General features: G+C 40.0%; 1 protein-coding gene across 2 annotated transcripts in view; it reads left to right on the forward strand.

Annotated features, from left to right (window-relative positions):
• The window catches only part of KPNA1 (karyopherin subunit alpha 1), a 74,714-nt gene that overhangs the window by 36,370 nt on the left and 25,555 nt on the right, over nt 1-12,789 (forward strand). The window contains exons 4-5 of one of the 2 annotated variants that reach the window (XM_081571789.1): nt 5,201-5,335; nt 9,766-9,895. In XM_081571789.1, coding sequence (XP_081427915.1) covers nt 5,334-5,335; nt 9,766-9,895 — 132 coding nt within the window. In that variant the 5' untranslated portion in view covers nt 5,201-5,333. The remainder of the gene's footprint in view (nt 1-5,200; nt 5,336-9,765; nt 9,896-12,789) is intronic. The other variant, XM_081571788.1, reaches the window with a different exon arrangement.

The following is a 12,789-nucleotide window of genomic DNA, read 5'->3' on the forward strand; positions in this document are numbered from 1 at the left end:
CTTGCTTTTTCAATGATCCAGCAGACGTTGGCAATTTGATCTCTGGTTCCTCTGCCTTTTCTAAAACCAGCTTGAACATCTGGAAGTTCACGGTGCACGTATTGATGAAGCCTGGCTTGGAGAATTTGGAGCATTACTTTAGTAGCGTGTGAGATGAGTGCAATTGTGCGGTAGTTTGAGCATTCTTTGGCATTGCCTTTCTTTGGGATTGGAATGAAAACTGACCTTTTCCAGTCCTGTGGCCACTGCTGAGTTTTCCAGATTTGCTGGCATACAGAGTGCAGCACTTTCACAGCATCATCTTTGAGGATTTGAAATAGCTCAACTGGAATTCCATCACCTCCACTAGCTTTGTTCGTAGTGATGCTTTCTAAGGCCCACTTGACTTCACATTCCAGGATGTCTAGCTTTAGGTGAGTGATTACACCATCGTGATTATCTGGGTCATGAAGATCTTTTTTGTACAGGTCTTCTGTGTATTCTTGCCACCTCTTAATATCTTCTGCTTCTGTTAGGTCCATACCATTTCTGTCCTTTATCGAGCCCATCTTTGCATGAAATGTTTCCTTGATATCTCTAATTTTCTTGAAGAGATCTGTAGTCTTTCCCATTCTGTTGTTTTCCTCTATTTCTTTGCCTTGATCGCTGAGGAAAGCTTTCTTATCTCTCCTTGCTATTCTTTGGAACTCTGCATTCAGATGGGAATATCTTTCCTTTTCTCCTTTGCTTCTTGCTTCTCTTCCTTTCCCAGCTATTTGTAAGGCCTCCTCAGACAGCCATTTTGCTTTTTTTGCGTTTCTTTTCCATGGGGATGGTCTTGATCCCTGTCTCCTGTACAGTGTCACGAACCTCTGTCCATAGGTCATCAGGCACTCTGTCTATCAGATCTAGTCCCTTAAATCTATTTCTCACTTCCACTGTATAATCATAAGGGATTTGATCTAGGTCATACCTGAATGGTCTCGTGGTTTTCCCTACTTTCTTCAATTTAAGTCTGAATTTGGCAATAAGCAGTTCATGATCTGAGCCACAGTCAGCTCCCAGTCTTGTGTTTGCTGACTGTATAGAGCTTCTCCATCTTTGGCTGCAAAGAATGTAATCAGTCTGATTTTGATGTTGACCATCTGGTGATGCCCATGTGTCGAGTCTTCTCTTGTGTTGTTGGAAGAGGGTGTTTGCTATGACCAATGTGTTCTCTTGGCAAAACTCTATTAGCCTTTGCCCTGCTTCATTCTGTAGTCCAGGGCCAGATTTGCCTGTTACGCCAGGTGTTTCCTGACTTCCTACTTTTGCATTCCAGCCCCCTATAATGAAATGGACATCTTTTTTGGGTGTTAATTCTAAAAGGTCTTGTAGGTCTTCATAGAACCGTTCAAGTTCAGCTTCTTCAGCGTTACTGGTCAGGACATAGACTTGGATTACCGTGATATTGAATGGTTTGCCTTGGAAACAAAGAGATCATTCTGTCGTTTTTGAGATTGCATCCAAGTACTGCATTTTGGACTCTTTTGTTGACCATGATGGCTACTCCATTTCTTCTAAGGGATCCCTGCCCACAGTAGTAGATATAATGGTCATCTGAGTTAAATTCACCCATTTTAGTCCATCTTAGTTGGCTGATTCCTAGAATGTCGACGTTCACTCTTGCCATCTCCTGTTTGACCACTTCCAATTTGCCTTGATTCATGGACCTAACATTCCAGGTTCCTATGCAATATTGCTCTTTACAGCATCGGACTTTGCTTCTATCACCAGTCACATCCATAGCTGGGTATCGTTTTTGCTTTGGCTCCATCCCATCATGGTTTCTGGAGTTATTTCTCCACTGATCTCCAGTAGCATATTGGGCACCTACAGACCTGGAGAGTTCATCTTTCAGTGTCTTATCTTTTCGCCTTTTCATACTGTTCATGGGGTTCTCAAGGCAAGAATACTGAAGTGGTTTGCCATGCCCTTCTCCAGTGGACCACATTCTGTCAGACCTCTCCGCCATGACCCATCCGTCTTGGGTGACCCCACACAGCATGGCTTAGTTTCATTGAGATAGACAAGGCTGTGGTCCGTGTGATCAGATTAGCTAGTTTTCTGTAGTTATAGTTGCTGTGTGTCTGCCCTCTGATGCCCTCTCACAACACCTACCATCTTACTTGGGTTTCTCTTACCTTGGATGTGGGGTATCTCTTCATGGATGCTCAGCAAAATGAAGCCGTTGCTCCTTACCACGGACAAGGGGTATCTACTCACAACGGCCCCTCCTGACCTTGAATGTGGAGCAACTCCTCTCGGCCCTCCTGTGCCCACGCAGCCGCCACTCCTTGGATCTGGGGTAACTCCTCTCGGCCGCCGCCCCCAGCCTCAGGCGCGGGGTAGCTCCTCTGGCCACCGCCCCCGGCCTCCGGCCTCGGCTAGCTCCTCTTGGCCACCACCCCTGGCCTCTGGCCCGGGCTAGCTCCTCTTGGCCACCGCCCCCGGCCGGAGGCCTGGGCTAGCTCCTCTCGATCACGCTTCTGTGTGGACCGTCGCAGCCGCCTCGCTTCTGCATGGACCGTCGCAGCCATATTTAAATACTGTGAATGTAAAGTCAATATATCTTACATGATAAAGGGATAAGAGAGGGAAGAAAGCAAAGTTATTTGTGATTGCATATTCTTAACAGGATCATGTAGGTACTTTCGTTTATTCAGGAATCAGACTTATTAAGTTTCAAAGTAGTTACTTCTCTGACTCTTAAGAGCAGAATGCTTCATTCTCCCATGGGTTATTCTTGTTGTTATTCAGTCACCCAGTTGTGTCTGACTCTGCGACCCCATGAACTGCAGCACGCCAGGTCTCCCTGTCCCTTATCATCTCCCGGAGTTTGCCGAAGTTCATGTTCATTGACGCTCTCTTCTCCTTCTGCCCTCAATCTTTCGCAGCATCAGGGACTTTTCCAATTAGTCGTCTGTTTGCCTCAGATGACCAAAAATACTGGAGCTTCAGATTTAGCATCAGTCCTTCCAGTGAATATTCAGGATTGATCTCCCTTAAGATTGACTTGTTTGATCTCCTTGCTGTCCAGGCGACTTTCAGGAGTCTTTTCCAGCACCACAATTCGATGGCATCGATTCTTTGGCATTCTGCGTTCTTTATGGTCTAGCTCTCACAGTCGTACGTGACCACTGGGAAGACCATAGCCTTGACTGTATGGACCTTTGTCAGCAGAGTAATGTCTCTGCTTTTCAACACACTGTCTAGGCTTGTCATCACTTTCCTGCCAAGAAGCAATCATTTTCTGATATGGCTGCAGTCACCATCTGCAGTGATTTTGGAGCCTAAGAAGAGGAAATTAGTCACTATTTTCACCTTTTCCCCTTCTGTTTGCCATGCAGTAATGGGCTGGATGCCATGATATTAGTTTTTTTTAATATTTGGTCTTAAGCCGCTCTTTTACTCTCCTCCTTCACCCTCAACAAGAGGCTCTTTAGTTCCTCTTCACTTTCTGCCATTAGCGTGGTGTCATCAGCATATCTGAGGTTGTTGATGTTTCTCCCACCCATCTTGATTCCAGCTTGTAACTCATCCAGCCTGGCATTTCTCATGAGCATATCGGTTAAACAAATAGGGTGACAGCAGACAGCCCTGTAGTACTCCTTTCTCAATCTTGAATCAATCAGTTTTTCCATATAGGGTTCTAACTATTGCTTCTTGACCCGTATACAGGTTTTTTAGGAGACAGGTAAGATGGTCTGGTATTCCCATCTCTCTTAAGAGTCTTTCACAGTTTGTCATGATCTACATAGTCCAAGGCTTTAGCATAGTTGTTGAAACATAGATAGATGTTTTCTGAAATTCCCTTGCTTTCTTTATAATCCAGCAAATGTTGGCAATTTGATCTCTAGTTCCTCTTCCTTTTCTGAACCCAGCTTGGACATCTGGAAGTTCTTGGTTTGCATAATGCTGATGCCTAGCATGTAAGATTTTAAGCATGACCTGACTGGCATGGAAGATGAGTGCAGTGGTTAGCACTCATCTGACTGTTAGCACATTCTTTAGTACTACCCTTCTTGGGAATTGGAATGAGGATTGACCTTTTCCAGTCCTGTGGCTGCTGCTGGGTCTTCCAGATTTGCTGACATAATGAATGCAAAACCTTGATGGCATCATCCTTTAGGGATTTGAATAGTTCTGCTGGAATTTCATTGCATCCACTAACTTTATTAACAGCAGTGCTTCTTAAGGCCCACTTGACTTTGCACTTCAGAATGTCTGGTTCTGGGTGACTATAACCACACCATTGTAGTAATCTGGTTGATTAAGATCTTTTTTATACAGTTCTTCCATGTATTCTTTCCATCTCTTCTTGATCTCTTCAACATCTATTAGGTCTCTACCATTTTTATCCTTTATTCGTTATTCTTACCAACCATCTAGCATTTATAACTTAATGCAGTTTTCTTCAGGATTTATCTTATTATTACCTTTCATGAAATAATAACAACTTTATTTCATTGTGACAAGTGATCCTGAGAAGTAAGTTTACTAATGCTGGGGATGGATTTTGGGAAAGCACTAATAAAGCAAGAGACTAGTGGGAAACTGAAAGGTTTTTATAAAGGAAGAAAATAGAAACTTTAAGAGTCAGCTGTTGAATTTGGTAGTGGCTAGAATCTGTGATTTATACAAGACTGTTCATTCAGTAAATATTTGTTGAGCATCTACAGTATGCTAGCCATCAGGGACAGAGTGGTAAGATAGGGTGTTTGCTTTCATGAAGCTTATAGAATACTGGGGGGACCTAAGCAATGAACAGGTAACTAAGAAGAATGATAGTGAAAAGGGCTGGGCATAGGATTAAAGTAGAATGATGTGGTAGAGATAGAGTAGCTGCTTTAGATTTGGAGGTCAGGAAAAGCCTTGTTTTAGAACATAACATTTAATCTGAAGGCAAGGAACAGCCAGCATGTGATGAGCAGGAGAGGAAGAATAATAAATGCCTTATCTTAGTGTTTTACTATTAAGGTTACTTTCTCAACAATTGTGAGTTTTTTAATGATAGACAAAGATTTTTGGCTTTATCACATTATTAATCATCTCATGCATTTATACATACAAAGATTATGCTACCTTTGTGTAACTCAGTAACTTGGCCACAATTTATCTTTGTTTTCCTTTGAATTTAAGTTAAAATTGTATTATATTTGCGTTTTGTTTGTGATTCCAGGGTGGTGTTATTACCTCTGACATGATTGAAATGATATTTTCCAATAGCCCAGAGCAACAGCTTTCAGCAACACAGAAGTTCAGAAAACTGCTTTCAAAAGGTGAGTTCTCAATATGTTAAGTATTTTTCATTTATGTACAAAATATTACTTTCCTATAATCGATTTTTCTCACATAGATAGCTTGCTTTGGAGTATGTCTATCAACAGAATAAAAAAATTCTTACAGATATATGTATATTATGAGCCATGGCTAGTTTTTTAATTTCTTCTTTTATTTGTGTGATCTTACCAGTACCAGAAAGTGGCATTATTTTCGTATCTGAGGTATTTTGTAAAAGATCTTAAAGTGATAAGAGTAACAACGTTTCATGTTAATTTAAAATGAGGAACTCCACTCATACTTTAAGAAAAACTTAAAGTATCACTTGGAAGAATAGTGATTATAGATTTTAATGTTAGCAGTTTATTGCTGATTTAAGTACGGATTTATTAGTGGACAGGATAACTGCCTTTTTTTTTTTGTATAATTAGAGTAGGATGAGATATGATACTTCTTGTCTTCTGGGCAGGTAAGAACTCTGGAACTCTAAACCATATGGAAATATTGATACTAAATACTTAAAATAGTTAGCCTTCCTCCCTGCCCCCCAATAGTAGGTTATGGTTATTTGGAATCATTAGTGATAAATTAATATATCTCTTGAGGATAACTAGAAAATGTACCACCATTTCAAAAGATAATTGTTTTGTGCACAGCAACCTGTTAAAAATACCTCCCTCCCCCTGCCCCCTTCTAAAAATGTCTTACCTCTTTTCAGCATGCTGAGATGGTTTTCTCAGACAGTGTGGTTTTCTAAGGCCTTTCGCCACTGTGCTACTTCCCTGCCTGTATTCTGATTTGCCAGCCATTCTTAAAATGTGATAATTAGAATGTGATACTTACTACATTCTTATGTCTATGCCCCGACCAGTAATGCTGAAAAAGGTGAGGTTGAACAGTTCTATGAAGACCTACAAGACTTTCTAGAACTAACACCCAAAAAAGATGTCCTTTTCATTATAGGGGACTGGAATGCAAAAGTAGGAAGTCAGGAAACACCTGGCGTAACAGGCAAATCTGGCCTTGGAGTACAGAATGAAGCAGGGCCAAGGCTAATAGAGTTTTGCCAAGAGAACACATTGGTCATAGCAAACACCCTCTTCCAACAACACAAGAGAAGACTCGACACATGGGCATCACCAGATGGTCAACATCAAAATCAGATTGGTTATATTCTTTGCAGCCAAAGATGGAGAAGCTCTATACAGTCAGCAAACACAAGACCGGGAGCTGACTGTGGCTCAGATCATGAACTGCTTATTGCCAAATTCAGACTTAAATTGAAGAAAGTAGGGAAAACCATGAGACCATTCAGGTACCACCTCAATCAAATCCCTTATGATTATACAGTGGAAGTGAGAAATAGATTTAAGGGACTAGATCTGATAGACAGAGTGCCTGATGAACTATGGACAGAGGTTTGTGACATTGTACAGGAGACAGGGATCAAGACCATCCCCATGGAAAAGAAATGCAAAAAAAGCAAAATGGCTGTCTGAGGAGGCCTTACAAATAGCTGGGAAAAGAAGAGAAGCGAAAAGCAAAGGAGAAAAGGAAAGATACTCCCATATGAATGCAGAGTTCCAAAGAATAGCAAGGAGAGATAAGAAAGCCTTCCTCAGTGATCAGTGCAAAGAAATAGAGGAAAACAACAGAATGGGAGAGACTAGAGATTTCTTCAAGAAAATTAAAAGATACCAAGGAAACATTTCATGCAAAGATGGGCTCAATAAAGGACAGAAATGGTAGGGACCTAACAGAAGCAGAAGATATTAAGAAGAGGTGGCAAGAATACACAGAAGACCTGTACAAAAAAGATCTTCATGACCCAGATAATCACAATGGTGTGATCACTCACCTAGAGCCAGACATCCTGGAATGTGAAGTCAAGTGGGCCTTAGAAAGTATCACTACGAACAAAGCTAGTGGAGGTGATGGAATTCCAATTGAGCTGTTTCAAATCCTCAAAGATGATGCTGTGAAAGTGCTGCACTCTGTATGCCAGCAAATCTGGAAAACTCAGCAGTGGCCACAGGACTGGAAAAGGTCAGTTTTCATTCCAATCCCAAAGAAAGGCAATGCCAAAGAATGCTCAAACTACCGCACAATTGCACTCATCTCACACGCTACTAAAGTAATGCTCCAAATTCTCCAAGCCAGGCTTCATCAATACGTGCACCGTGAACTTCCAGATGTTCAAGCTGGTTTTAGAAAAGGCAGAGGAACCAGAGATCAAATTGCCAACATCGGCTGGATCATTGAAAAAGCAAGAAAGTTCCAGAAAAACATCTATTTCTGCTTTATTGACTAGGCCAAAGCCTTTGACTGTGTGGATCACCACAACCTGTGGAAAATTCTGAAAGAGATGGGAATTCCAGACCACCTGACCTGCCTCTTGAGGAACCTGTATGCAGGTCAGGAAGCAACAGTTAGAACTGGACATGAAACAACAGACTGGTTCGAAATAGGAAAAGGAGTACATCAAGGCTGTATATTGTCACCCTGCTTATTTAACTTACATGCAGAGTACATCATGAGAAACACTGGGCTGGAAGAAACACAAGCTGGAATCTAGATTGCCGGGAGAAATATCAATAACCTCAGATATGCAGATGACACCACCCTTATGGCAGAAAGTGGAGAGGAACTAAAGAGCCTCTTGATGAAAGTGAAAAAGGAGAGTGAAAAAGTTGGCTTGAAGCTCAACATTCAGAAAACAAAGATCATGGCATCTGGTCCCATCACTTCATGGGAAATAGATGGGGAAACAGTGGAAAGAGTGTCAGACTTTATTTTCTGGGCTCCAAAATCACTGCTGATGGTGATTGCAGCCATGAAATTAAAAGACACTTACTCCTTGGACGGAAGGTTATGACCAACCTAGATAGCATATTTAAAAGCAGAGACATTACTTTGCTAACAAAGGTATGTCTATTCAAGGCTATGGTTTTTCTAGTAGTCATGTATGGATGTGAGGGTTGGACTGTGAAGAAAGCTGAGCGCCAAAGAATTGTTTCTTTTCAACTGTGGTGTTGGAAAAGACTCTTTGAGAGTCCCTTGGACTGCAAGAAGATCCAACCAGTCCATCCTAAAGGAGATCAGTCCTGGGTGTTCATTGGAAGGACTGATGTTGAAGCTGAAACTCCAATACTTTGGCTGCCTGATGCGAAAAGCTGACTGTTTTGAAAAGACCCTGATGCTGGGAGGGATTTGGGGCAGGAGGAGAAGGGGACGACAGAGGCTGAGATGGCTGGATGGCATCACCGACTCAATGGACATGAGTTTGGGTAAACTCCCGGAGTTGTTGATGGACAGGGAGGCCTGGCGTGCTGCGATTCATGGGGTCGCAAAGAGTCGGACATGACTGAGCGACTGAACTGTACCGAACTGAACATTCTTATTACTCTAAAGTGTGATGGGAGATTGTCTTCCTTGTCTTAAACTATATATTCCAATAATGTACTTCAGGCTAGCATCGTTTATTTTGGTGGCCATGGCATAGTAATGTTTCATTGTTTTCCAACAGTCTACATTCCTAGTTCTTTCCTTCATGAACTGTTTTTAGGTTTTGTCTGTGTATCCATGTGAATTTTTAAAATTGCTTTAAAAGCTGAATGTTGCTTTACCCTTGTTGTTTTATTGCCAGCTTGGCTTATTGTTGTTCTTTCTTTATGTTGTTTCTGTAATCTGGCATATTAATGACTTCATTTTTATTGTAATCATCAAATTTATTTATTGTGTTTATATGAATGGTTGATAAAAATGTTGAACCAGGCAGAGGATATGTCATTAGAGCTTGCTCCAAATTAACATTGAACCATTAGTCATCTCTTTACAGTGAGTCCGTTGACTTTGCTAAGAGTCCCTAGTAGTGCTGTCATCCAGCTGCCATTTTTCTTGCAGAGCTACATCAGTGTCATCAGAACTTCATCAGATCTCGTGCTAAAATTACAGTGCTAATTGTTTAGGACATTTCTTATCTATTTACCCAACAAATTTCTGTTGACTGACTTTATTTATAAGATACTCTGTTGTCATAAATGAAAATGAGATTAATTTGGCAAGTCATTGTTATTTTTGCTGGCCCCTACTTATCACTACAGCTGTAAAATTAGATCCTATAAGCACAGAATCTCCTAATCCAGTTTCTTAAGACAATTTATGTTAAAAAAAAAAAAAGACTTAACAGTGGTTGTCTTTTGATGTTTTTCCCCTAATTTCTAAGTTTTCTAAAATAATAGAGGCAGTAATTGTTAATTTTTAGCAATTTTGCCCATCATTTCATGTTAAGGCTTCCTTTATTTTGAAATCGTTTAAGCTACTCTAGTTTCGAAGTGACCGAACTCAATTTTACATTTTTTTTTTTCTTTTATAGATTTCCAACATGAAAGAGATGCTAAAATTGAGGGAGGGATATTATGAATTAAGTTTGAGCTTTATAAAGTGCTTGACTTGAAATCAAAGGATTGTTTTTCTTCTTTTATTTTATGGGGAGACAGAACCTAATCCTCCTATTGATGAAGTCATCAGCACACCGGGAGTAGTGGCCAGGTTTGTGGAGTTCCTCAAACGAAAAGAGAATTGTACACTGCAGGTGCGGACCATTTTCATTTCTTGCCTCATATTTTAATTTCCATTGCAAACTTATGTTTTGTATACAGATTTGTTACTTATTTTAATCTATTTGAAGGATTAATTTTTTGATAGTGATGTTCTTGACAACCCATTGCAAGCTGCTTTCATAGCTTTGTAAACATCTAGGTCCTTGGTTTTACTGTTTAAAATTCGTGTCATTTTTACTCATGTAAAAGATTATATTTTATGATGAGTATGGATCGTACTTAGCTGGTAGGGAATTGTTTGCAGTAGAGGACGACCCATTAAGGACCTAGTGTGGACTCTGTGAAATTTGGTTTTGAAGGATTTTTAGATTATACTTGTTGGCTTTTTCGGGGCTGTGTAACATGGGCTAGATCAGAGACTCACTGATTCCCAAACCTGGTTCTAATTAATCCTCTCCTCTGCCCATCCCAGAAGAGTTGAGAAGCACATAGCCTTGTTGGGAATCTGTGTGCTTTCTCCTGTGTTAATTTACTGTGTCAGTAATGTTGTACAGTAATTCCAAGAGAAAATTCTACAACTTTGGTGTTAGATAATTTTTACAGTAAAAGAACCATGAACTGACTCGCATCTTGTGAGTTATCTAGAAATTTAAAAATACTATGTTGTTTCTGAATAAAGTCAGATCTTAAGTAAACTGGTAGTTTTTCAGTAGCTAGACTTCCTTGTAGTAACAAGCTGAATCAATTTCTGTGTTATTCTTTAACAAATTTATGTGATTCCTAAATTCTCACTTGTAGGATCTATTCTGAGGGGCTCAAGCCTTTTAGAAAGATTCTGCAACTATAAAGATCAGTTAGGTCCCATGCAGATTACAAAATGGCTTATTTTTCCAAGTAGATACTTGCTAATAACAAGTTAATCATAAAGATAACTTTCACCTTCTTGTTTTAATTACCTTTGCCTTACTCTAAGGCTGCAATAAGGACTGGGGTATTTTTTTTATAAGTAATAGCTCCTCTCCCCAGGTTCCTTACTGTCCAGAGCACTATTGATAATTCATAAGCTTGATGCTTTGTCTTGATATTTTCTCTCCTTTCTTCCCATTCCATCTTTCTCTTTCTTTTACTCTTTGTTGCGGTGATGAGTTCCTTCCAGAGGAAAACAAGAAATCCAGAAAAGGTAGAGTACTTCAGTGTCCCATCAGTTTTCTTCTCCAGTTTGACACTTACTAATTCCCAAGTTCATTTGAATTAAGATTCTGTTTTGCTAGCTGCCTCCTGGATTGTAATTCTGGTCCCCATCTAAGGCCAGGATCACCATACTCCTGGAAAATAATCAGGTTCACCTAGAGAGCAGAGAAAGAGGACTTTTCTTAAAAAAAAGGAAATCCAGACTACCAACACTGCAGAGATCAGAGCCTGAGCCCCTAAGCAACCTGTCAAGGGAACCAGAGGGACCAAATGAAGAGCCTTACTGCAGTTTATCATTTGAAAAGCTTTATAGGAAGAGGGAGGTAGGGAAAATTACCATTTTGTTCATGTGAAAATATGTTTCTGTCCTATCCCTGACAGCAAGAGTAATTTGGAGATCCTAAATTTACTCTTGGACTTAGTAGTTTTTAGTAGATGGTTGAAGATTTCCAGTTCCTTAATGCATTCGTTAAAGTAAGATGGTATGTCTAGTCCTAAAATGAAAAATGTCAGAGAATTGGATCTTTCCCCATTCCTACCCTCTCCAGTCCTCCCTAAAGAGCACAGTATATTCTCTCAGACAATTCCATCTCCTAGCTAACACTTGTAAATTCGACATCATTTTGATTTTGTAATCCTGGACTTTGTATCTTAACATATCTGAAGATAAAAGTCTTCAGAAATCTCTAAATTTACTTGTATCAAAATTCTCAGATTCCTCCCTTGTATAGACTATTAATTAAGCTGAAAGATGAAGAAATGATTCCTCTGGAAGTGACCACCTCATGATTTTCACCTTAGCAATCCAAAGACTGAGAGAGAAAACAAACCTGTCATCATCCTTGGATTTTCTTCTGTGTACATTTAACATAGTATTCTTTCTCCAGTGTGACTAATGGATAATCTTGACTACCCCAAAAGCAGGAGGAATAACTATATTCCAAGAGGCTTCATGGTCAAATAATTAGGCATACTCTGGGAAGCTTGGAGAGTACTCCTTCCTCTGTCTCCTTGGAGAGCACTAGGATGTGAGTTGTCACTGATACTCCTACCTGCATATTAGAAATTTGAATAGTGTGTCTTTTGGAATGAGATGTTTGCCATTTCTCTTCCAGAAAGAGAGTAATAATATATAGTCATGATAGCTTAACTCACTAATGAATCCTTGGACAAATGTAATCCCTTCATTCCATATACAAAGAACTGTGAATCCTAGTGAAGGGTCTCTTCACTGTCTTTCTGGCTTTCCTCACCCCCAAACCAATGGGGTGTTGCAAACCAAGGTAATAAAAATGCCTGCTTTTGGCAGTGCTACCTAAATACTCACTTGCCCTCAAATGAGATGATCATGGATGGAATCTATGACTTTGGAAGCAGACTATGCCATTTAACTAACAGGGTTCTCAAGCTTGGTAACATGTAGGCCTCAGAATACTTGAGCCCTTGACATGAAATTGGTCTGCTTCATGGTGTATTCCCTGGACCCACTTTGTTAGCATTTTTAAGTCCAGGTCCAACATTTTTGAACTGTCCTTTGCAGTGCTGAGATGTATTCCCAAAATTTCTTATAGAAACTTACAAAAATAGGTAGAATATAAGTAAATTACCTCCTAGTTCCAGTCGTTAAACAGATATTCCTCTTAAAGTTGTAAATTTGTGTTAAATTTGTTTAGTTTTCCCATTTCTACCTTTCTTGTTGACACTAAAAGCTTAATGTGATAAACTGCAGTAAGCC

This window comes from Giraffa tippelskirchi, chromosome 2 (genome assembly GCF_054371585.1).
Source record: "Giraffa tippelskirchi isolate mGirTip1 chromosome 2, T2T-mGirTip1v1.2.pri, whole genome shotgun sequence".
NCBI lineage: Eukaryota > Metazoa > Chordata > Mammalia > Artiodactyla > Giraffidae > Giraffa > Giraffa tippelskirchi.